The sequence below is a fragment of the Etheostoma spectabile genome, chromosome 12 (assembly GCF_008692095.1).
Source record: "Etheostoma spectabile isolate EspeVRDwgs_2016 chromosome 12, UIUC_Espe_1.0, whole genome shotgun sequence".
Classification (NCBI taxonomy): Eukaryota; Metazoa; Chordata; class Actinopteri; order Perciformes; family Percidae; genus Etheostoma; species Etheostoma spectabile.
In genome coordinates, this window is record NC_045744.1 from 19088823 (window position 1) to 19114659 (window position 25837).

Consider the following 25837-nt stretch of genomic DNA (forward strand, 5'->3'; position numbering starts at 1 on the left):
CTCCGTTTTGGCCAACTATTACACTTAAATGAAGTGTACATAATAATCTAATGATATAATACATATATGTGTATAATAAAGGCATGTTGTGGCTTATTCATCTGTACTTTTGTTTATGTGGAATTTTAAACATTTAATTGTAATGGATTCTTTTTTACATTGTAGTATTTTGCTTTACTTTCGCTCAAGTCAATGTCAATGTTTTAATTGAGATTTCATTGTAAGTGCATATTTGGTTTTCATGTGTGTATCTTTGTACGTATGTAATGATGTGATGTAATTTTGATGCCTATCTTGGCCAGGTCTCCCTTGCAAAAGAGATTTTTAATCTCAATGGGTATTACCTGGTTAAATAAAGGATAAAAAAATAAAATAAAGTAAGAGATCAGAATGTCCCTAAATGGGATTCCATTTTGTCTCATACGCAAATATTACATTTCCAATCCTGCAGATACAGTCTGTGACATGCGTTTATTTAACAGTATTTGTGTAGCACTTCAGAGTAAACAGGGCCACGACTGAGCATTTCTTATGTCGTTGAAACAATGCAGGAGAGCACCAGCAGGATCCGAGCAGCCGATCTCATGCGCACTCCAGTAAGCGATGTTCATCTGTCTGTGCCGATATGTAAACTTTCCTCTTTCTCCCTTTCCTCCAAGCAGCTCAACATGATACATGAAGTGCCAGGGCGAGGCCTGGCGCAGAGACAAATGCCAACCACTCGCTCTTCCAAATGTCAAATCTGACATGTCGTAGACATTCGATAACTATGCGTGCTGGACCAATTTAGGGCCACGCTCTTCAAACAGTCCCTGATGTCTCATGACGAGAGTGGAGGGGAAACGGCTGAATTTGATCTGCCTCTGGGTATGACATCACACAACCATCTTGTCAAGATGTCTTCTTTTCAGTGAGCCCTCCAGCAAAGGAACACAATCAAGAGTTCAACTCAAGTTGAAGGTAGACAGCCTTCATAACCAATAAAATAAAAGAGTTTCCATCAACGTTCCTTATTAAAACGTTAGAAATAATTTAGGCCTGGGTTTTGACTCCAACTTGTCCATTGTGTAAATGAACAATAAACGCAGGATTTACTAACTTTCACTATATATTTTAAACTAAAATAACTTACATTTGTAGACCAGTATCACAGCCTTTCGTGTAGGATGAACTTCATGCTGGAACAAGCTTTTTGCACACCTTCTGCAAGGGGGAAAAGCAGCATGAAAACGAAGGTTTTGATATTGTAAATCGGCTTTACAAAATGATTTTACTATCACAAATGACAGACCAGCATCAGCTTATTAATTTAATCATTTTGCAATAATGTTGCTGCACCAAGCATTTCTGAGTGAGAATATTACTGCAATTTGAACTTTATTTCACTGCATGGAAGCCATCTTTAATTTTTAGAGATTCCCAACAAGTCAGCGGGCTCACTGGCCTGTTAAACAGAGGCTGAGATGCTTTCAAAATTCATTTTTATCTGAGTTTGAAACCACTCTTCAGCAACTGTATTTTGATAAACCTGAAGACAAGCACACCTATTTACTTAATGAAGCAAAAGTCATCACATACTACTAGTCTTGCTACTAGTCATACTACTAGTCTATCTCCACAGTGCTACATTAGTACTCTGACGACATCATACTCAGGTTCTAATGAGAATATGAGTCTGATACTGCTCCATTGCGCTGTGAATAATTGGATAGACCTACAACCAATCAGAGCAACGGAGTATGTTGAACTTTTGCCAAATCAGGTAAGGACAGCAAAAACATCTTTCCGATCTACAAATGCCTTGATTGCGGTTCTCTGTTCCTCTTTTAAAATCAATGCGCTGTCGATATCTTCTATAACAGAGGCAGTGGCAAAATCTACACATCTCAATTCTCTTTGGTGACGTGGTTGATTACGCTACTGTTGATCATCTGTCCATCATCATATAAAGCCCGCCCTGACAATGTGATTGGTCCAAACGGCTCTGGTTGGAGCATAGTTGCTCCACAACAGATCAAGGCCAGAACAAACTTCCTGACCTCAAATGTTGTGGGCGGAGCTAAATTAGGATGGCATCCAGGCTACTACATTATTACTGAAAAGTTTAACTCACTACAGTGCTGTCATGGGTGATTAACACCTTTCCTACTGCATCTGGAGTGACACTAAACATTTTGGTTTTCCAAGGAAGCCATTGAAACAGTTTGAAATCATGTATGTTGCAAATCCAAAGCATTAAGAATCATTCAAAATAAAGAGGGGGACACATTTCTACGAGCATTCTACTTTATTGAAGGCACATCAGTTAAAAAAAGAACACAATATTTGTTCTGGACATATACATTCATTGTCAATCACTTTTTCCTTGAATAAAATAAACTGTGTAAATCACATATTAGGGCTGGGTGTTCTACAATGTATGGACCCAAAAAAGGCATTTGTTGATTAAGGCAACAATTGAGCTTTTTTTTTTTTTTTTTTAAATTCCTTTTTGAAAAGTATTCATTTTTGACAGTTGCCTTAATTGTAAGTGCCCTTGTGTTCTAATATTAATGACAAATTGTAAGATTAAAACTATAAATACATTGTAGACGTAATAAATAGAAGATATCAATTATTATCCAATACAGCCTCAGATTTAGAATCACTACTACTAATGTACAATGCATCACATTTCACAGCAATATTAAATATTTAAATGATCCTAAAGGATTTATTTTCCAGTGTATAGCAATTGTTTGTATTGTTATTTTTACATATGGTATATGACTGTTGCAAAAACATTGGAGTTGGCAGGGTTAGGCCACACACTTTAGGGGTATATGAATTACAGTGTTCCATAAGGCTGGTTTTCTAGACACGGTTTAGTACACTAAGACCACATCTGTGGAACCTTGCCATCATGCGCACTGAGACAGAAAAACATCGAGATATTTTACTAGTTCAGCTCAAATTCCAGCAGTCTTGCAAAAAAATGTCAACCTCATTTCCTAACCGATTTTTCAGACCACTGAGAAAACACGTTTGTCTGATTTTCTTCGCAAGACAGCTTAACAGAAGGTTAGCAAAATTGTGTGTGCTTCTCTGTTATTTTCATTGATCCTGAACCCTCTGTCTCTTCTTTGTCTCGTTCCCTTCCAAGTCCTTCATGCACGCGACCAGGAAACTGCGGCACTTCAGAGCATACTGCTCAGGAAAGTCCCGGAAATGACCAACGTGGGGACTGGAAACAAAATCAAAACTGTCCACCGGGACGCCCTTCTGCTTCAGGGTCTCCACAAAGACCTTGATGTCTGTGTGCCTGATCACCTGGTCAGCTCGGGAGTAAAGGTAGAAATGAGGCCAGGTGGGCGGACGCTCCTGCACGGCGTCATAGTGGTTCTTGTGGATGTACTTGGTCAAGGGGTACAGCACGACTCGCAACAGGAAAACAGTCACTGCGAAAAGCGCTAGGAGGACGTACCTTAAAACAGGGGTTATTTTGGGCCCCAGGGTGGCCGTCAGTGCACGTAGGGCCCCGCGGACATTCCCACTACCTGGGGCACTGTCCACTAAGGCCCCAATCACACACAAGGAACTGAACTGTTTGTCATTGTGCAACAAATCTGCAATGTAACGGTACAGCATAAAGCCGCCATTACTGAATATGTGAAAGAAAATAGGGCTGTTCTCCACCTCATAGTCATAGAGGACCTCCAGCAACTTCAGGGCCGTACTGCTCAGCTCCTTGTAGCCAAACGACTCTGAGATGAAGACTGTCTTCAAGGGAGCTGTGTAGCAGATGGTCACACATCCCTAAAAGTGAGGGAAAGAAAAAAGAAAGAAAGGGAAAAAATTGATTTTTTTGTATGTTAATGCTTCTATAATAACATAATGCTGCTAAATTGATGGTATAAATTAGAAGAATGCCTCGTGAGATTATCGTATTTAGTTTTCACCTGTTCATTGTAGATGGAGCTGTATTTGGAGAGGTGTTTGTCTTTGCAACCAGCCCAGCCCAACAGAATCACAACTGGCTCCTTTGTCCCCTGCCAGTGTCTCTCTGAAAACAAGACAGACGATAAAACAGCACGCTACCAAAGCTGTCACAGCGAGCTAAGCTAAAACGAAGCTAGCGAGCTAAGCTTACACAGTCGGCAGAATTACATTTGTACGGCTTCTTTGTAAGATAAGTGTTAGCATGTACGCTAAGCTAACTGAGGTATTGACATACAGTACAATGAAATGATGCTCACCCGATGTCCCCGCATCTGGAAACACGATATTGTAGTCTATTTCATCGTCTGCCATTTCCGTATGTGAGAGTATCAACTGTTGTTCTCCAACGTTAACGTTCGGTTCATTTGGCTGTTGAAAAAAAGGGTTATAGAGAAGCTACAGAGCTCTTAAATTAGCAATGCTAGATTGGTACACGCTGCAGACAGGTCGATGGGCTGTCAGGTCACTGCACTATTACAGTCCCGCTTCTTCTTATGTGGTTGAACAGCGGAAAACATCCAGCTAATGCTGCAATACCGCCCCCCTCTGTATAATAGTGTTATGTCGGACAAATTGGTAAAATTCTGTATAATATTCCACAAAACTATATATAAAATTATATGATGCAAAAGTAAATTAATCTGGCAATGCGATCCCAGCACATCACCAACTCCTTGTTTAGTCTAGGGACTCCAAAAGTCCAAAAACCTATCCCACACACTGTTACCTTCTCCAATAACGTTTTTATTTCAACCAACGTACTTTATGGTTCATTTTCTTTCATTGTCAAGCAACAAGATATTTTTGCTTGGAACACGTCTAAATGTATATTCCTTTATTTTCAATCGAATGACATGACTGGTTTTACATCTTTTTTCTATCATACAATTATTTTTCTAAAATGGCTTAATTAGTTGACATCCCTACATACTGTAGAGCACCTTTATCTTATCGCATTTTACGTCAGAAACATTTTCATGGTATTTGGGCAAATAAACTGGGGTTACACAATGCACAAAAACCCCTTGTATTGCTACAGGTTTAATCATTTACTCACTTTTTGGACTTGAGCCTTCTTGCATACCTCTATGAATCTCCATGCTTCTAATCTGGAATCTGAGGAATGGTGTGATTTGAGATCAGTGTACCATACAACAATGAAGATAACCTGGTGTTTTACCACAGATTTATTAACTATATAAACTTTTCTTTTTCGTAGTCTATTCAGCCTGAACACACTGTACAGATTTATTTGCAGGTAATAGTACCTTACCTTGGACCGTTCATTCACACTGTGTGTATGGAGTTATATTTATTTATTGTACTGGCTACATAAAGGGATTTAAGTTCAGACCAGTTTATTCTCTATTATCCCTCAAGATATAGTACCAGTCAAATGTGAAAGTTTGTCCAAACTTTTGACTCGTACTGTAAACCTGGGTGACAGAATAAAGACAAAAGAAACAGTGTTAAAGAGCATTCGTTTATTTTCCACAGACAACTTCAGAAACAGTTAATGATACCAAATCTGAACTGTGGTATAAATGCATATCAATCATCATCTCACTTTGGCTGTTTCAATAGAAACCTTAGAGACACTAGCCGACTAAATTAAAACAGGTGCCTCTCCATTGTATGTATTGCTGGTTTTACAATCACAAGTCACTAGTTCCATTTTTTTCCCCCAATAATATTTACAGTTTGTTTAGTTAAGTTTGCTAAAGAAATACAAATAATGTGGGAACATAAAAAACTGACTCAAATGGATGAAAAATTTGACATTTTATCCCGCTATTCCTAAAAACTCAACAGAAATTCAGAAACTAGCTGCTAGCGTGACTAAAAAAAAATCTAATTGTGAACCTGCACATATACAGTATAATGCGGTGTGCAAGTGTGCACACTACACTCTCCGCCCCCATACGACCTCCATCTTGTGCACATGGGCCTTGGACGATTTGGAGAAGGTGCTTTTTACCACATTGAGAGGCGCTGTCTTGCGGCTGAGGTAAACCTTATTTAAACATGTAGGAAGCCACGACTGCTCCTCTTCCTTCTGCTGCTCCTTCTCTCCAGCTCCCACTCCTTCCTTCTTGATGATGGTACATGAGTGGGCAAAAATGTATCCCGTCATAAAGGCATCAAACCCGGCCCGGTGCGTCCCTGAGTCAGCCTTCTTCGTCTGATGGCATTCTTGGGCGTGGGGTCACTTAACTTTTCTCCCCCTACATTTTCTGTTCTGCTTTCTAAACCATCATTTGTGTTGGTTTTTGTGTTAGTGTTGTCATCATTTGTGAGCGTTGGTGCAAGGTTTTGGAAGTCTGCAGTGTCTTCACAGATTCTGTTCCCCTCGCTGCCTGTGTTCATGTCCTCTCCTTCATTTGGTTGGGTGTTCCCGTCACTGTCCATTAGTGGCCTTCTTTCTGGGGCCCGCTCAGCCCCTTGCTGGTCCTCTGGTGTTTCTTCAGGATCCACCTCCATGTGGGGTATTTTGCTTTCAGGGGCACCGTCAAAGATGGAAGAGCCCTCCGCTGATTTGCCTCCACCTTTCTTCTTCTCTCTATGTCTCTTCCTCTTTTTTCTCTTGTCCCCCGTGCCTTTCTCGTCCTGGAGGATGATCAGGTCAGTGTCATGGGATAACGGACACTGGTTGCCATTCGTACACCAGCCGAACCCCTGCCAGACAAACACGTACAAACGGAAAGACAGGGAGACAGGGTAATTAAAAATGTTTGCACAAATACATTCCGTCTACTTGGCTCGTAGGTTATAATTGACACACAGAAAGAACACACACAGAGGGAGAGAGGGTGTTCATTTCACTTTAGCTCGAGAATTTCTGTAAAATAAATTTTTCCTCTGAGTACAAAAAGGTTCAAACTTACAGAGAAGTGCTCACAGATTTCAGTCTGTCCCTCCGCAGAGGCCACAGCTGGACACACTCTGTAGTCCACATAGCTGGACATGTGACCGGGATACTGACAGAACTCTACATGAAAGTGAGGCCCGCTCCCTCCGGAGGTCACACTGCGACTGTTATCCAGCTTACTGAAAAGAAAGAGAGAGGGGACGGAGAGGGGCATTAGGAATGATTAAAACAGACACTTTAAAACACCGACACAACTCCCTTTTTACGGTAATGATACTAGCACAATAATGCATTTTGAGGTTCCTTGATAATGAAAAGAAGAAAAAAAACGGACACAGCAAAGAAAACACCTTTCTTCTCTGCTTTTCACTTTAGGCAGACATGCGCATTATGGTTGATTGAGATACAATTCCATCTTATTCAACTCATACAACGTAACTTGTCTCTCTAGGGCAATTCTGACACACACACGCACACACACGCACACACACACACACGCACACACGCCCGCTAGGAAATGTATATAGCGCAAACTATGGTATTCTATATACACTGTATTATATACTGTACTTGTGTGTTTCTACTGTGTCGATATTTTACTATAAACCAAAACTCACCATTTCTTATAGGCATACTCCAAATAGGAGGCAGTGAGCCGGAGCTCAAATTCAGTGACATATTTGGTGTCATAGATGCCAGCAGGAAACATCTCAGACAGGTCGGATGTGAAGTTGGCCAAGCGGTCAGGCAGATGTGCATAAAAACTCTGGTTAACAACAACAAAAAACACAAAAACGTCCATTACATTTTCCTCCAGACCTTGGTGGCACCACCAGTCAAAAACCCAAATATATTCAGTTTACAATGATATAAAATGGAAGTTAAGCAGCAAATCAAACCGGAAAAGCTGCAACCAGAGAGCTTTTGGTGCGTTTGGTTAAATAAAATACTTAACAATATATCAATTATCAAAATAGTGATTGATTCATTTCAGGCAATTACCTAATAGAGTAATCAACTTTGCAGTTTGAATACCAATGGCTAAGTAAGATGATGTAACAAGTGCTAAACATTTTGCTGTATGTTGAGATCAACAATTTATCCTAAACCACAAATTTTAATTATCCAGTCAGTATTTCTTTACCAAATAGTTGAAAAATATGTGGTACTTTCTTTTGTAGGAATATAAGTGAAATAAACATCAAAAAGACAAAAAGGAATGAAACTGAACAGCAACCATAATAACTTGATGGTACCTGGTACAGAAAGACCATGTCGATGAGGCCGTTGTGGAGCACCAGAGGTTTCCTGGCACGCAGCAGTTCAGTGAACAAGGCTCGGATGTGGACGCCCTGATCGTCTGATGCGCCCTAAAAAAGAAGGTAGACAGAAAAACCCAGCTGAAACTCAGACACAGACACATGAATAACATTCCTATGGTGTTCAGTTCTGTCTATGGTCTTTTCATATATGATGTGCCCCGTACCCTTAGATGCTTTAGTATTATCATGATGCTGTTACATCTTGGCATGCATGGGGCAGTCAAATATTAATAATTTCCCCATGATTAATAAACAAAAAAGAATAATTAAGATAAAGAGACACATAATGGATAAGCCCCAATTTAGACATGATCTATTGCAAGGATGTTAATGTAGTACAGTCGACAGTCTAACTAGCATACCATAATTAATTTCTCAGGGAACTGATTTTAAACATCAAAGTCTGTTTACAGGTTTTGGGGAGTACTACCGCACAGTAAAGGTACAACAGAGACCAGAAGGACAAGATTCAGCTCACACGGCACAATACAGAACAGTATCATCACCTTATTATTGCCCTTACAGTAAGGGATTCCGTGGGCGTACTGCTTGTTAAAGTCAAATCCATGCTGAACCAGAAACTGGACTGACTGGGGCTCTATGATGTACTCCTCTGAACACAGCAGGGTGAGGTTATACACCTGGACCAGGTATGTGTCTGCAGCCTGAGGAAGGAGAAGGCAGAAGATAAACTTCACAAACATAACACAGAGGCCTGCAGTGGCAAATTGTCATATCTGACAAGCCCAAGATACATGACCCACAATGGTGTGGGAGACTATGGACTACGGAGACGACAAGTTTAATGCAATCTGAGAAGGGTTCATCTTATTGTACCTTGTTGTCCAGTTTCTTGTAACAGGCGATTCCCAGAGAGAGGATGGAGCGTGAGCGAGCTGCATGGCATACAGCCCTATACCTGTCCTCTATGGATCTGAAAGATGACAGCGAGGGTCAGGGCGAGCTCACAGAAATGCAAAAACTAAAAAGCACTAACACGGGATGGCACATGCTCTAAACCGCATATTTTGCGACTGAGCTTCTTGCACAACAACCTGTTGATACTCTTCAGGTGAGTGTGTATTAAGAAGGAGTGCAGAGAAGATGACTTTTTACTCACTCAGCCAGCAAGGATTTTCTGTTTCCAAGACCACTTAGCTCCTAAAACATACACAGGGAACACTTACTACTTTACTACTACTAGATTTAAATTGGTGATATCATGTGACAAAACAAAGAGTACAAAGAATAACAAACATACAGATTTCTGGCATACATACAGACCTTCCTATCGAGAGGATCTGGGCACGTGATTGCCCAGATCCCACTCTCGACGGGCATAATGAATGTATGGTCTAACATTCCAGACGTATCTCGCGATCCAGATCATCAGCAAATTCATTTATACATAGGACATATCTCACCCATGTGAAAATGCATTACATGAAAATAATTAACAGACCATGCACTTTCTGCCCAATTAAAGCTCAAGGTACATTTCTTCATATGCTCTGTTGGTCAGTTCTGGAACAAATGCAAAATGCATGCAAAATTTCCACCTTGATTAATGTTACTGTGCCTGTTACTGTCAATGTTTTGATCATGAATGACCTGTCAGCCTTCCAGCTCTCTAGGGCTCAAACGCATGTCGTGTTTGCTGGGCTTACAGCTGCTAAGAGGATGCTCGCAACCCGTTGGAAGCCACCTCATGACTTTTCTGTTCGTTCATGGATCCTTTCTTTTATTGGATGTCATGTACATGGAACTTCCGACGGCTTGTGTGGATGGAGACCCGGGGAAGACTTGAGACTTGGCACAGCATTGTTGAGTCCTTGAAGGCAACGCTGTAGCCTTTTCTTTTGTTTGCGTGTGTGATTGGTCCGTTGTCTTGTGTCCGTTTCTGCATGTGTTGTTTCGTCTCCCTCCCTCCTGTTTTTCCCGTCTGTGATTTTGTGGCCCTGGGACGCAATCCTATGTCCCAGTATGTTGTTTGTAACTGTTCGTGAATGTTATGTTTACATTTTTTTTTCTGAATATAAAAATAGAAATTTGATCAGAAAAAAACCAACAACCAAAACTCGAAAAGGTTATACATACATTATACGTTAGGGGTGCACGAAATATCAACTCATTATCCCAATATCACATTACGCAATATTATATTGAAAGTGTCGCAAAATAAGTAGCCTATGCAATATTTTGGCCAGCGCTGCGTCGCGTCCATTGGCTGTGTGGCTTAGTTGTGTTTGATGTTAGAGTCCGCTTGAAACGCTGTAATGAGCATCATTTCATTGGCCAGTTGCCATGCCGCTTGCACGTTAGTGCACGTCAGCGCACAGGTCCACGACGTGACAAACCCTATGGAGAGTACCACGTGCGTGCATATTTCGACAAAGTGACAGTGTACATAAAGAAATAGACAAGAGACACCAAACCGGAACGAATCAGAGAAGTCTGTTTATTTATTTATTTAATACTGTCCAACCAGTAAAACATGTCCTGTTCTGTAGACATGGTCGTTATTCATTTATTCATGTTGTACCAGTCCAATATGACTGTCAATTGAAATAAACCATGTGTTGTAAGAAAAACTTGTTATAAATCTATTTTGATTCGTTTTCCCGTAACTGTAATTTGACATGTTTAAAAGTATCGAAATCAATATTGATATAGCAATATTCATAGTCGAAATCGCAATATCCCATTTTGTCAATATCGTGCAACCCTATTCACGTGTCAACTTTAAGGAATCGGTTCTGTAAAAAGACTAGGCCGGCCCCTCACTATTGTGGAGATTACTTGGTTTTTGGAAGAGGCATAATGCTTGTTTTAAGAAATGACTAGGCCTATTCTCTGAAAATGAAACAAGGCACAATGTGGTCAGTGTTGGTTTGCCGGGTAAGAAAGAAGGAAGTGTGCTGCTTCAAATCATAGACAGTGCTTCAAGTCCACCATGAATTGGACTTATTTGCAGTGTAAATTGCTAAAAAAAAATTCTGACGATATTAATGGTTAAAAATTGAGTTGACGTGTTTGTGTTTGTGAGTGTGTGTGTTTTGGCCTTCCACGTACAGTTTGTTCACATGTTACTCTGTCACTTGTAACAGAGTAAATAAGAGGGACAAATCTATGAGTTTTAAAAAGTATGATTCCACTAAATATTTAATTGCAAGTGGTACACGCTGTTAAGACTTAAGACATTCACACACAAGTAGCTACACTTACCGTGTCCAGTGCAACGAAGGAAGACGTTTTAATGGCAACTACCATAGCAGGCCAAAGCTCTCTGAAGTTATCATTCTGGACATCAATAACTGGAACGACCAGTGAAGACACCATGTTTGTCTCAACTTGTGTAAAAAGCAAGCAGCTCTTATACTATACAAACGTTGTCAGCAGTTCACGACGGCTAACGTTACCTGAAATAGTAGCTAAGCTAACTACCTGACAAAGGTTTTCATTATAGCAGCTCTATGCGGAGCTCTTTACTTATTTGTTGCTTAGCTACGTGATATATTACCTTAATACATTCGGTAATTATTTTAGCAGTTGTAAATTCATTAGCACTTGTTCGTGTCGACAACTTACGGCGCTTCCACCGTAAACATTTCAACGTGCTTCTCGGGGTCTTTTAACAAAAAATCCATAGTAGTTGGACTATGGCCGGAGCGGAAAAAATAAACGTTCGCCACTTAATGTATGCACAACATTTGCCAACTGAATTAATATAAATCTTGTATCGGAAATGATGCACTCAATGTTTTTATTTGAATTATGTGTTTGACGTTTTGCTTTTCAATCTAAATACCAAGCAGGCGTTTGCGATACACACCAATAAACATACGTCACTTTACTTAGCTAACTATCGAGGTGAAGTGCGCCATTTTGGCTCAAACAAAGTCAGAAACATTTTTATGTTTGATAAAGTATTTTCAATTGTATCAATAAAATACGTTGTAAAAGTCTGCAGGGCGAGGCTCTGGTTTCCACGAGTTAACATCTAATGCTAATGTCTTTTTTTCTTGTTTTTACACCGCGTAAGTAGCTAGCTAGCTTAACGTAATGATTAAAAACCCCAGCTGAGCTTCACTGCCAGCCAAGCTATCTTGACGTTTGCTATATTTTGCTTTGCTGTTTGCGTTAACTTCCGCGATGGGTGGCTGCTCCGCTCCAAATTGCTCTAATTCAACCAGCATAGGCAAACAGCTGTTTAGGTTCCCCAAAGACCCTGTCCGTATGAAGAAATGGGTGGTGAACTGTCGGCGTGACTTCGAACCAACTCCTCACTCCAGACTCTGTCAGGTAACGTTGGCTAGCTAAGTTTACACTGAGTAGAGCTGGGCAATAAATCGATATTATATTGATATCGTGATATGACACTAGATATCGTCTTAGATGTTGGATATGTAATATCGTAAAATGGCTTACCTGTTATCTTTTCCTGGTTTTAAAGGCTGCATTACAGTAAAGTGATGTCATTTTCTGTGTTACCAGACTGTTCGAGCTCTTATATCATTTTTACCTTTACACACTAAGTCATTATAGCTACATTACTGAAGAGTATTTATCCAAAATCTCATGGTGAATATATTTTGATAAAGCATCAATTTTCAACCCTGTCCAACATCTCTTAACTAGCACCAGTTTATTAAAGCACTGTTAGACGATGAATCAGTTCTTAAGAATACCCAAAGTTGAATTGGATACGACAATGCATCAAAAGAGTAGAGATTCCTTAATTTATAATGGTAACCTAACCTTTTCTTCTAGGTTCAGTTGCCACTCTTTAGCGTTATTGTTGCTTTTGTTTTGTCACATAACGCTAGGTCGCAATCACACTGTATGGATGTTCTTATTTTATTGTGTTTGGGTGTATTATTAGTTGGATAAAATGTATGTGTATTATTGTCTTGTTCCCCCAAGGACCATTTTGAGCAGAGCCAGTTTGAGGAGATAGCAAGATCTTCAGCTGGGGGAAAGAAGCTGAAGCCCAATGCCATCCCAACTCTTTTCAGTTTGGGGGAACCTGCTTACAGAGTAATCCCTTATCCATACAACTTGCTGCCCATAAAACCTGAACCAGGTAATATATTTTAGTTACTTTGATTAATGTTCAAACAAGTATGCATCTAATAAGTCAGAAACATATTGCATTTGCAGGCATTTCCATGCAGTTTTTTGTGCATTTATCCATACCTAATTTGCAATTTCTTTTTTTCTTTCTTTCACAATGCCAATGCATATATGCCTGTACGTTGAGGTACATGTAATATGCACCAGATTCCAGACGGGAAATACAATACTGGCTAGATGTTGCTTTGTGTCTGTAGTGGAGAAGGAGCTGAATTTCGGGGACCATGGGTATGCCAGACGCACCCGTCTGCCCGGCCCAGTGGAGGAGGATGCAGACAGGACTGCAGAGGACCGGCAGCCCTGCACACAGTGTCAACTCCTCAAGAAACAGTTGGAGCAGGAGATGCAGCACACTTCAAGGCTACAGAAGGAGGTAGGGTTGCTGCTGGGGTCTCTGTCAACAAATTACTAGTTTTTTTTTTTTCTTTGAAGGGGCAATGGGCTGTATTTGAAAAGAAATTAATTATTACCGGAGTTAAAATTGTCAACATTGGGTCAGATGTAGGGATGTGACAAGACAAGCTCACAAGACGAGGCAATACACGAGATTGGGTTCACAAGACAAGATTTTAACACTTTTTTAAAGAAAAAGTCAATGACAAAATATGACTGGAAACATAGTCTTTTATTCCATTGGAAGTCATGAAATGAAAAACCAACACTGTGAAAGGTTTTGCCACAAACTGACTGGCTTCTCTCCTGTATAACTTAACTGTTACACCGTAACGTATTCCATATGTCTATTAAAACCCAGGTTACAACGTAACCAAGCGTTTTCTGGCAGTGCTTGAGACCAGTTGTACAATAGAGAGAGAGAGACAAATTAAGCTGAATTTATAATTATTTCACAGTGATTACGTTCTAGCACAAATAAATATCCAATGGATGATTTTTGTTGAGACAGACAGTCTTTTCTCTTCATCTGGATTTTATTCAATGCAGCAAAAACAAGGAAGTAGGCTGCTCTAGTATCGATTCATGACCACGAGGGGAGAACAATTCACTTTGTCCTAACTCATTTTAAAAGAGAGAGAGAGAGAGACAAAGAGAGAGAGATTTGCACAAGTCAGCACTAAACTGCAGGCTGAAGACGTCTCTCGGTCAAGAGAGGGAGAGAGAAAGCGGAGTGAGTGGCGGTACCCTTTTAACTGGTTCTAACGCTGGGTTTTACAGGCAGCTTCTTCCAACTGCAACTCCGCTATCGCTCAGCAAAAGTTAACTCGGGTCAACTTTAAACTTGTCAAGAACGGGTGGGGGGATCTTCTTTGCTAATTTTGAGGTCAAAGCTAGACTCATCCGTCATAGTGGCTGCCGCTTTGCACTTGTGTACTGAGACTGCAAGACACTCGTTACCTCAACGAAAAGTCTCGTCACATTTTAATATCGCTCCTTTAACTCTGCCAGTCAGGTGTTATGAAAAATGTACAAAAAAATGTTTATGCCAGTTCTACTTTCTAACTTATCTTTAGCTTACATTCCCTAGTTATTTGATCATTGACTTTGATGCGGGCAGCTGCCTTTTTATGATACACAAATTTAAAAAAGGAAATCAGTTTGGCAATCATGAGTGTGAATGTTGTTATAACTAGCCCTAATAAACCATTTTCTTCTCTGTCAGGCAGAGGAGATGAAGAAGCGCCTGTATCGGCTCGACAGGATCGAGAAGGGTCTCCGAAACTTTCTGTACGAGGACCAGATCCGTGCCCTGTCCCTCACCAAACGTTCCAGACGGGCCGTCTGGTCTCCAGAGACCATCCTGAAGGCCCGTAAGATCCGCCGTGAGATTGGTACAAAAGGCTACGAGTACATGAGAGAGCTGGGATACCCTTTGCCCTCCTACAGGACTTTATGTAACCGCCTGGAGACTAAGATAATGGTGACGACCGACATGAGCTGTGAGGAGTTGGCGGAGCTGGGCCTGGGGCTCATGGCCACCTGTGACAGTCCCAGAGAAGGTGTTGGGGTCAATGGTGATGAGGAGGAACTTATGGGGGTTTTGTCCTGATCGTTCAGTTTGCATGACTTACTGACTCTAACCAGGGGAAGAATGTGCACAATTTGCTGTGTATTCAGATATGGCTCTTATCTATGAAGACTTAAAGCGTCATTATCAATATATGCTTTGCTTGACAAAGGTTGTGAGACTGATTTGAATTGCCAGCGGGTTGTGCTTGTGATCTGCATCATGAAGACACAGCTTTGCTCAACTGATGTGAAGTGCTGGGGCTTGCTGTTAGCCTAAAAGTGCATTTTGTTGTCCCAGATATAAACTTGTCTAAAAATAATACAGGAAATACAATTTAACACAACTGAACACATCTGTTGCCAATTGTAGCGCTTGTTAAAATGGTAAATGCACGGTTGGCGCACAAACATTCTGTCATTTGGGCATCGGGCCGTACCCTTGTTTGGGAAAATCAGGAAGCGATGCAGCAGTAACGTTGTACGTCCATGCTTTGTGGATGGCTCGCAGAAACGTAAAGTGCTATGTGATAACATCCAGGGGATCAGCAGACATGTGGCTCGCTGCAGCGGAGTGAAGCGTCTCCGGTCTGAGCTACAAGGAGACCCGCAGTGCGCTGGAGGGAGAGTGATCCGTGATGCTGTCACCTAAAACCGAGCATTCCAGTAAGAAGACGGTGATTGCATTTGATGTGGTGTCCACCGCACCCAGGATGGCTTCGGAGTAGAGCTGGGCAATATATCGATATGGGGATGCAAGACTAAATACCGTCTTAGATTTTGGATATCGTAATACGGCATAAGTGTTGTCATTACCTGTTACGTTCCATTCACCATCACAAAAGGCTTGTATCATGTGGATGTGCCGACAGTTTTGTTGTCATTACTTAGAATTCCTCATGTGGTCGACAGAAATTAGGCAGCATAGCTTTACACAAATAAAAGAATAGCGGAAGAGCGACACACTCATTCTAAAGAGAGACTTCCTGTTCCGAGTGACAGGCTGTACTACTCAAAGTTTAACTAAATCAATAATCATTAAAAATCTGCTCAAGAGGCCTCCCAAAAAACAAAGAAACAAAGCTCCTTTAGCAGAAGTGGATAAAAAAGGGTCTTTGAATGGCAAGTTGAGTTTCAAAGCCCTTCCAGAATGTTCTCTTGTCAAGACCAAAGTTTTTTGCATATACTGTTGATGTAAACTGAGTTACAACCTGAGTACGTTGAGTCTTAAATACCACTTAAGCATTAATATATTGGAAAAATGTCCCTTTTGCTCAATTAAACTGTGGAAGCATTCAGGATACTCAAATGTACGAGAGCAGACACAATTCTGGGTTGGGTAGCTTGAGTATTTTAATATGTAAATATTACTCTATACAACAACAATAAAGTATCTTGAAACTGTTTTCTTTACATTATTGCAAGCTTTTTTTGTGACTGAATGTATTTGCAAAGTGTGTGGTGTGTGTGTGGGTGTGTGTAGGTGTATAGGTGTATATGTATGTTAAAAGTTTGGGGTCACCTAGACCTTTCCATTGCATACCATACCAGCTGAGATCAGTTGGATTGTTTTTTTAACCAGGGCAGCAGTTTTCAGATTGCATTACAAAAAGGGTTCTCCAATGTTTTCTTAGTGAGTTTATTAAAATATCTGATTAGCAAACAGAACTATAAGATAATGGGCAATGTAGTTATTGCATTAAAGACCAACCACCCACTCAGATCAGCTGGTATTCTGTCTATAATGGAGTGGGATGGAATTTGTAAGTGACCCCAAACATTTGACCGGTAGAGGGAGAGAGTGTGTGTGTGTGTGTGTGTGTGTGTGTGTGTGTGTGTGTGTGTATATATATATGCTGTCTGCTGAATTAGGGTTGATGTCCTTAATTCATGTAGCCTACTTTTCTTTTTGGTAACAAATTATGGATTTTTTTTGGAAGGACAGACTCAGAGCTGTGTATAGTCATCAAGGAAATAAAATGAGATAAACCCTCAATTGGTAAATAGCTTTAGGAAGTATGATTCTACGCTGGAAAGATAGAACAGCCTGCTGGGGGAGCTCAGGGCTGTGGAGAATGTTCAGATTTTTAAGAGCAGGCTCAAGACCACCTTTTTAACGTAGCTTTTCCATGTTCAGCCACATGTTAGTGTTATTGTATGGATGAGAGAGGGTGTGTGTCTATGGGTGTCTGGGGATGTATGTATATGATGGGGGGTGAGGGGGGCAATTGCTCTGAACTGTAAAGCACTTTGTGCTAAATTTTAAATGAATGCTCTATAAATAAAGTTTGATTGATTGCTTGATAGATAGTATATTTCTGACTGGAAGTATTCAGACTTGCATTGCAGTTGCAGGTACCACAATGGGTGTAAAAAAAATGCTCACATTCAAAATCCAAAACATCACTGACACTGAGAAAATAAAGTAATTGTAAAAAATGACCTGTGCTTTTCATAAATGTTTGAGAGAGACATACTGTATGTAATAATATAATATACTAACTACAAGTGTCCTTAAATGACACTGAAGTAACTAAATACCCACACTGGCCTTTTAGGTCATGTGTGTAACTTCTGTCCAAGTTATCTTCACTCATGCATGAAGCCAAAATATAGCCTGTTTTACTTAAGCTGGACTTTGAGCAAATCACTCACGTGATAGATAAGAACTTTGTTTTGTAGTTAGTTCGTTACTTGAGCCAAACTGCAACAAAAAAACAACAACGTTTCGATAGTAAGATTAAAACGAGTGACATATGTCGTGCACCGGGTTGTAAAGACTGACCATTCCAGCTTTACAGGACAGTCGACCTCAGCTCAACCGACAACACAACACTGCAGCGAGTCCGTGACTGAGTTAGTAGCGCTGATTGTCATTGATTGTGGCCTCTGCCTCTTACAAAAGTGGAACCAAGGTTTTGTTTGTCACATGGTGGCATTCACCTCTACACAGTCAAACGCCTGAGCCATACACAGTAAAGCAAACATACTCTGTAATGAGATCAATGTCCCTGCAAACCAAGTTTGTGGGATGGTAGTCTGGAATCATGCTGGGGGCTCTGTAAGGGATGCGGTGCTTTGAGCTAAATGCTTGACATGGTAATGACAATGTTTACAGTGTTCACATATTGTGTTAGCTTCTTAACATATGCTAATTGACACTAAAAACATCTGAGGGATGGGAACGTTAGTAGTTTTGTAGGTATTTCTCACAAATACTAGGTCAATTAAAATTGGAAACTGGTGATGGCGGTCGAGAATCAGGGTGAGGGGATCACCAAAGTAATTAGGGATCATTTTTTGGGAACCATAATGTTCTGTACATAGATTTGTGCCAATTCAAGTAGATATTAAGATATTCCACTGGATAAGTGAAATTTTGCACCTGCTGGCGGTGCAATAAAAGGGCACAGGATCACTGAGTGTTTACATGCACACCAATATTTCACTCTTATTCTGAATATGAGAATCTTCCGAATTTGATACAGGTCATGTAAACCGCACATTCCGGTTAGATATTCTGAATAAGCATTATTTGGGATTTAGAGGCATTCTTTGGACATGTACACAACCCATTCGGAACATGCGTCTCAATTTAAGGTTTTTACCGGCCTCTTGCCTGTTTACGGCTAATCATGGTCAGCTCTGTGTGTTGCTGATCAAATCAACCAGCCAACAGTTTGCAAGGCTGCAGACCTGATACGAAGGAGAAACACAGCTACTTTTCAACAAGTTTTTTGTATATGCGCACACATCGCTACGGCTACTTTTTCAAGAAGCTGGTTGAAGGAATGAAAGAGGGACGCTGCGTTAGCACGTTCCAACAAGTTCGCCACCGCTGGTAAACTTTTTTAAAATTCATATTTTGCGCAAAATACCAATATTATTGGAATATTCACTTTCATTAGCCATGTAAACAACTTAGTCAGAACATCGTCTTTTTCAAAATAGGGGCAAAAAACGGAATATTATGTGCATGTAAACGTGGTCACTGACGTCATAAGGCTTCATCCTCTGGCCACCATAAACATCTGTTCAACATTTCATGGCAGTCCATCCAGTAGTTAGATGGACCAACTCCAGAGCCAGCTGCTAATAATAAGAAACACTATTGCAATTGTATATGTTTACATATCTCACAGTAGGAAAATCCCAGGTATAACACACATCACCAATGGCTCTGTTACATTTACGTGTCCCAGTTAGCCAGGACACACAGTGAGTCAGCATGCATGATACCAGGCTCTGGGAATTGGTAAACAGAAACGGTATGCAGCCATCATTAATGTTATTAGGTTCCCCTGAGCTTTTCATGCTTGTATGTCAAAATGCATGCAGTGAATGTATTTGCATAGCATGACTCACCTTTATCTCTTATGCACCCCTGACTTCGATACTTTCATATTAAAATTCTGTCACACCAAGGGTTTTAACATGTTTTCTCCTCAGCTCGATGTGTTGAACTTAAAGAAGAATTTTGGTCGATTCCATCACGTAGCTCTGTTGTTGTAAGTTTAGAGTGCTGTCAGTAGAGAGAAAAACGAAAACAGTCGGTGCCGTCTACACCGTGTTATCTTCCTGCTAGCGTTAGCACCCACTAGACTTAAACAGGGCAAGTTTTAAATGTGTTTTTAGCCTTTAAACATGTTCAAAATGTCATTAAAAGTGCCTACCCATGTGAAGTGATTCTGATTCTGTGAATTCTATGTATCTGACTGCAGTAGATGTGAAAGAAATGCATGAAAGTTGTGCTAATTCAGCGGTGTTAAGTTCCTGTGTTGATACTGCAAGGAAGGCTTCGGGACCGTCTAGAAACTACAACACCGAAAAGAGATGCAAAAACAAGCATCTGCTTATTTTCCAAAAATTAGTGCTACTAGGAGACAAGTTATGGATATTGGATACGTTAACTTATTTAATCATTAAATTGATAGCCTACATATTTTTGTTTTATCTCTTTTCTGTGTTGTAGTTTATAGACGGTCCCTAAGCTCTCCAACTGCCCTCACCACTGGAACTAAACAGAGATGAATTAGCACAACTTTCATAGATTTCTTTCACATCTACTGCAGTCAGATTCACTGTGTTCACTCAGAAGGAACCACTGCACATGGTTAGGCACTTTTAATGATATTTTGAACATGTTTAGAAGCTAAAAAACACGTTTAAAACTTGTCCTGTTTCCTGTTGGGTGCTAACTCTACCAGGAGGATAACACGGTGTAGCCAGCACCGATTGGTTTTGTTTTTCTCTCTACTGACAGCACTCCAAATGTAGAGACAGCAGAGCTACGTGTTGGAATCGGCTGGAATTCTCCTTTAATGTGTTTAAGATTACACACTATGTAAGTACGTGATAGTATAGAGATACTGGTTCTCACTCTCTCTCTCTCTCTCTCTCACTCTCTCTCTCTCTCTCTCTCTCTGTTTGGTTTGGGGGATGTGCTGTCAACCCCAGAGGCTTTAAAAACAGCAGGGGTTTACCGCCTGTGTTTATGTGGGTCAGAGGACAGAGAGTGGACAGAGGTAAGTTCGGACCGTGTTTCTTTTTGCGCTCAAATTAGTCTTTTATTTTGAGAGGAAAATTATGCAAAATGCAATTGCATTTTGTTTGATGTTTTTTCAATAGAGGGGTAGTTTTTATCTTCTTTTCAAAATACCATTTTCACTTTTGTGTTGTTAATGCACTTTTAGCCACTAAATATCATTTGTCACATAAAATTGTACAAGTTCCAATTCCAGTGAAATGATATGTGTACGTAAACGTCTCTAAACGCGATGTGAATTTGGCAGGTAGCTAACGCTTAATCGTCACACAAATGCAATTCCTTCATGCTGGTAAAACTGGAGCTGTAAGATCACGTTTGCAAGTGAATTACGTGACTTAAACTCAGCTTAAATTGGCTACCAAAAAGGGCACATTTACCTGTTTGTACAGAAAATTTGAATGGCACTGTGGCTGTAAATATTTCTGTCCCAGCCTCTCTTTGTCAGCCTGTCCAACCCATTAGCCCCTAGCATTCTTCGGTCTGCTGGCTGTTTATCCCACAACAAACTCTTTTTGCAGATTATCTCCACATGTGATGAGAGAGACAATAAGGGTTTACTCTTTTAATTATTGGGGGATCAGACTGACTGGGCTAAAAGAAGATTCTTTGGCAGGTCTCCCCTGCCCTGAACCAAATGTCCAGACTGTGCACATGCACGTGCTGCCCTGCACACAATTATATACGGTGTATAAAATCTTTAACACAGGTTTTGTGAAGATCTTAGCTTGATGACGACTCACCTTCACTAACTACAAAACGTATCTTTCATTTGGATTTTTGTTCAATTATATGAATATCTTAGAACATTGTTTATTGATGTTTAAATGGCTACATGGAGCACCTATGTGACAGTGTACAAAGTGCCTTTTGGTCAAAGTAACATGGTGTATTGCACTTCTTTCTGGTCAGGTAGATTCAGTCCAGCCAGCCAGGGAGGGACAATGAACCCTTTCTCACTGCTGTGGCTGTACGTGGCCCTGCCAGGGTTGCTGTGGGCCTCGCATGTCAGTCTCACAGTGGAGGGCGACAATGACGCCTCCAGAGTCTGTAAACCCGCCCCCAACTGGGCGATAAAAGGACGTTCACCCATGCAAGAGCTGCAAGGAAATGTGGTTGTGGTGGCGCTACTGAAGGCCAGCTGACAGTTCTGTCTCACTCAGGCCTCCAAGTAAGAACACATACATGTAGACAGTGTAAACAATGTATATTACAATTAGTAAGATCATTATTTTATAATATCTGTTAAGGTTAAGGCTTTTAAGGGTCCTGGTATTGTGCATGCTGGCTCAGATTGACACACTGTCTCGGCTTACTGGGACAGTTGCATTGAATAGTCATTGTTGATGTTATTACTGACGCGTACTGTCCCGAGTGTTTTAAAAAAGGCCTCAAAACATTTCTTTTTAGCAAAGCTTTTGGTCCCCTTTAGACGTTTTTTATCCTCTCTTCTAAGAATAGCTTTATTTTCTTTTTTTATTCTTTCTTTTTTTGTTTTATTTTTCTCTTTTTTTTACCTGTAGCACTTTGAGATTCATTGATGGAAAGTGCATTATAAATAAAATGTATTATTATTGGAGTCAGTTGCAACATAATGTGTTCCGTCACTTGCAAACGTCTGATTCTTTGTTTATCAATACCCAACTAAAGTAAAGAACATGATGATATAATATCCTGCCATAATCCAGAATAAACACATGTAGTAAATCGTGACCTTGTTTGATTGTCACAGGGTCGAGTGTGGGCTCAACATAGAAAAAAATGCAAAGAAATGCCCAAAGTGCCCCGCAGTTCAGAGATACTTCAGGTCCTTTCAAACTGTCTTGATTAACAGTTATTTACAGCTTTCTCTCATTCTCTCTCTGTCCCTCTGTAGAATTGGAGGCCTGCGTGACAAGCTGAACCACAGCAACCTGACGGAGGTGTCTTTTATGATAGTGAATGAGCGGGAGGCTGTGTCCAGAGCCAAGTTCTGGGAGCTGGAGAGAAGAGCGCCCCCTGGTGTTCCTGTCTACCAGCAGGATCCCTTTCAAAATGACGTGTGGGAGGCTCTGGATGGTGACAAAGATGACTTCCTGGTCTATGATAGGTAAGGCCTCTTCAAGACATGGATATCTTTTTGTAATGCTACAACACCTAGTAGTTTAAATCTTTAATGAGTGCAAACGTAAAATGTCTAAAACAGAAGACCCAGCACCCTTGACAGTTTTTACAGTCTGGTTTGGATCGTTCTCTGCTTTAATAAAACATATTCACAAATCACCCAATTGTTAGATTATTACATAGAGTTAACTGTGAAAGGTTTTAAAAGTAAAACTATCTCACTATGTGAGCGCATACAGAATATTAAAAAAAGAATGTGCTTCGGCCTGGCATGGTATTCAAAAAGAATTTCAGATAAATAAAAAAAATAAAAAACATAACTACAGTATGTCTTTTGTTTGCATTATATTCTGTAAAAGAAACCAAGGCAGGAACCAATAAAATTGCAGTGATTCCCATCTACATTTGGACTCTCTCTCTTTCTCCCTTTTCTCCAGGTGTGGGCTGCTCACCTTCCACATAGTGCTACCTTACAGTTTCCTGCATTATGTGTACGTAGAGGCTGCAATCAGAGCCACCTATAACAAAAACATCTGCAATTGCACTGTGAGTAATCATAACACACACAAACACAACACACACACACACACACAACACACACACACGCACACACACACACACACACACACACACACACACTTAAAGCTGCACTTATGGATAGTTTTATACTAACAGTGTATCATGAATAGTTATGCGAAATGTGAAAGTGGCAAACCCACAGAATGGTCCAACAGCTCTGCCCTTCACCTCATCTCTACTGAGTTTTTTTGTAGCCTACTTTAGCTCACTGTTAGGATTTTCTTGTCCTTTCCTGCCCTCATCAACCTTGTTTCCAGCAGCAGCAGGCAGCTCTTTTCAGTACAACAAGCTCAGATGAACCCACTGTACACAACCTGCTCAGCACAAAACAGCCTACTGGTCAGAAACACAACTCCAAATTAACCTTATCATGTACCGTCATGTTTGCTGGATGTGTGAATATGCAAATTTCAATATGCTTTACAACTTGTTCTGCCGCCCCGAGTGGCCAAATATAATGCAACAAATGTTGACAGAAAATTATAATGACATGCATTCGATCTTTCCCAGGTCAATTCTACTTTATCAAGTGACCAGAAGAATGATACAATGCAGTTAAATATCAGCCAAACAACTACAACACCCATATCGCAACTGGACACAGATGATCCTACGGTGAAAGACACAGCTCCTGGGGCGACTCATCACCACAGCCATCATCATCATCGTCATCATCGCCATCCTCATCCTCACCACCACCATCACAGCAGTCACCAGAATCAGTCCCAACATCAGCCTGACACAAGTCAGAATGAAACTCTTCATCGTCTTAGTCATAATCACCCTCATCCTCAGCATCCTCACCACCATCATCATCATCATCATCATCAGCAGCAGCAGCAGCAGCAGCAGAACCAGCAGCCTGGCAACCACAGTCATCCTGCTGGGATGAAAGTGGATAATCAGGATGCCAGTTAAATTACTAATGTTTTCGCTGGCTTTTTCTTCTTAGTATTTTATTTTTGGTGACACGTTTTTTTCACTTTGATGACAGAACATACAGGTAAACTGAGCCATCGAGTCCGTTCAAGCAGCAATCGGATTGTGTTTTTCTCTGCTAGCGTCTCCACACCTCAGTCCTCTGTGTGGAAAGCGTAGCCAGCGCTTCACTGTCTTCTCTCGTTAATGAAGTCTATGGTGTAAAACCTGCCTGCAGGACGCCGTAGACGGATGTGTGTGGAGAGGTTGGATGTGCTGATGGTTATTGCCACCCAGACAGAGTCAGAGGATGTGGTGCACCGCTAGTGAGAAAACCTCAGTCAGGTTACTCTTCAAACATTCTCCTTCCGGTTCCAGTTTCTGCTTCTGTAAATCATGTCTCGTGCAAGATCTCGAAGTGATAGGCTGTTTCATTTCTATTTACATATAACAAGAGGTCCAAATGCTGTCTTTTATTCATTTGAATGCACACAACCATTATGGAAAGTGGTGTAATCAATTTAATTTGTATACATATTAGGGTTAGGGGGTTAGGGTTAGGTGTTAGGGTTATTCTTTAAACTTAATCCAATTAAATCATTTGACATGAATCCCACCAGCAAACATTTTCACTTATGTGACTGGATTAACATACGTTGCTCCAGTTAATACAGTTGCCATATTTGTCGTGGATTTTAAAACGTTGTTACTTGACCTCTGATTAATTACCTGAATGTAGAATGAACGTTTAGATTGTTATTTTACATCAAAAAGAAAATAAATTCACAAAGTGTTTAGCATGTATGTTTGTTTAATTGAATATGAAAGGTCATTTTGTCCTCTTTCACAATAAAAAGAATAACCCTTTTCTTTTTTTTACAGTAGAGAGATATTAAAACAATAGATCAACATTTTGGGAAGTCTTTCTTGCAGTGTGTCAGAATCCTTTTTCTAGTGTTTGGTCTTGTAACACTCATTTTGGCTACAAGAAGCTGAAATGCACCACTACTCATGATCTAAACGGGACTAAAAGAGTCATGTTTTTTTCCAGGTGAGATTTAGTTTCTCCATAAACCCAAAGTACATTTCTAGCCAAAAGAAAGATATGACAGTAATGTTAGATGAACACATTTTACAAGATATGTACATTTCCACCTGTTTTTGCAGATGAATAAAGAAATGGATTCAACAACATTTTATTTGGCTGGACATTAATTAAATAATGTTTAACTGAAGTTTAACTGAAGTGTTTTGATTTATGTACCAACACCAACCTAGTGGAGCTCAAATCCAGACAAAAGACACTAAACAAACTCAACTATCATCTGAAATATGCTGTAAGGAAAGGTGAAGGAGAAGAAGTAGCTGACGTGTTGTGTGCAGATCTTGTATGTGTGAACACTAGATGGCAGCACTGTCATATTTTAG

General features: G+C 40.4%; 4 protein-coding genes across 6 annotated transcripts; 2 read left to right on the forward strand and 2 right to left on the reverse strand.

Annotated features, from left to right (window-relative positions):
- Positions 1-2268: 2268 nt before the first annotated feature.
- Positions 2269-4506, reverse strand: tmem53 (transmembrane protein 53). Of its 2 annotated transcripts, XM_032532164.1 has the most exons (4): positions 4414-4506; positions 4236-4347; positions 3939-4042; positions 2269-3795 (listed from the first exon to the last, which is right to left on the reverse strand). In XM_032532164.1, the coding sequence occupies exons 2-4, from the start codon at positions 4288-4290 to the stop codon at positions 3094-3096; spliced, it is 861 nt and encodes a 286-aa protein (XP_032388055.1). In that variant the 5' UTR covers positions 4291-4347; positions 4414-4506; the 3' UTR covers positions 2269-3093. The 2 variants fall into 2 exon arrangements, with proteins under 2 accessions (XP_032388055.1, XP_032388054.1); XM_032532163.1 differs by having other exon boundaries at positions 4236-4505.
- A 941-nt stretch (positions 4507-5447) lies between these two features.
- toe1 (target of EGR1, exonuclease) lies at positions 5448-11988 on the reverse strand. Its single transcript, XM_032531731.1, is given in 9 exon segments — positions 5448-6165; positions 6168-6654; positions 6864-7026; positions 7465-7613; positions 8104-8217; positions 8676-8834; positions 9007-9103; positions 9290-9330; positions 11395-11988. Coding segments are annotated over 9 exon segments (1608 nt in total). The 5' UTR covers positions 11509-11988; the 3' UTR covers positions 5448-5881.
- A 66-nt stretch (positions 11989-12054) lies between these two features.
- si:ch73-382f3.1 (THAP domain-containing protein 1 B) lies at positions 12055-16323 on the forward strand. The gene is made up of 4 exons (XM_032531732.1): positions 12055-12471; positions 13093-13252; positions 13500-13675; positions 14921-16323. Exons 1-4 carry the CDS (start codon positions 12322-12324, stop codon positions 15305-15307), a joined length of 873 nt encoding a protein of 290 aa, XP_032387623.1. The 5' UTR covers positions 12055-12321; the 3' UTR covers positions 15308-16323.
- A 4341-nt stretch (positions 16324-20664) lies between these two features.
- Positions 20665-24499, forward strand: selenop2 (selenoprotein P2). Of its 2 annotated transcripts, none has more exons than XM_032532095.1 (5): positions 20665-20789; positions 21722-21980; positions 22686-22898; positions 23350-23458; positions 24002-24499. In XM_032532095.1, the coding sequence occupies exons 1-5, from the start codon at positions 20759-20761 to the stop codon at positions 24407-24409; spliced, it is 1020 nt and encodes a 339-aa protein (XP_032387986.1). In that variant the 5' UTR covers positions 20665-20758; the 3' UTR covers positions 24410-24499. The 2 variants fall into 2 exon arrangements, with proteins under 2 accessions (XP_032387986.1, XP_032387987.1); XM_032532096.1 differs by having other exon boundaries at positions 20705-20789; positions 21726-21980.
- The last annotated feature ends 1338 nt before the right edge of the window (positions 24500-25837 follow it).

Coding starts and splice junctions, on each gene's coding strand:
- tmem53 (XM_032532164.1), bottom strand. CDS start 4,290: ATGGCAGACGATGAAATAGACTACAATATCGTGTTTCCAGATGCGGGG. Junction 4,043..4,235: donor TCCAGATGCGGGGACATCGG/GTGAGCATCATT, acceptor TCTTGTTTTCAG/AGAGACACTGGCAGGGGACA. Junction 3,796..3,938: donor GCTCCATCTACAATGAACAG/GTGAAAACTAAA, acceptor CCTCACTTTTAG/GGATGTGTGACCATCTGCTA.
- si:ch73-382f3.1 (XM_032531732.1), top strand. CDS start 12,322: ATGGGTGGCTGCTCCGCTCCAAATTGCTCTAATTCAACCAGCATAGGC. Junction 12,472..13,092: donor CTCACTCCAGACTCTGTCAG/GTAACGTTGGCT, acceptor TGTTCCCCCAAG/GACCATTTTGAGCAGAGCCA. Junction 13,676..14,920: donor CTTCAAGGCTACAGAAGGAG/GTAGGGTTGCTG, acceptor CTTCTCTGTCAG/GCAGAGGAGATGAAGAAGCG.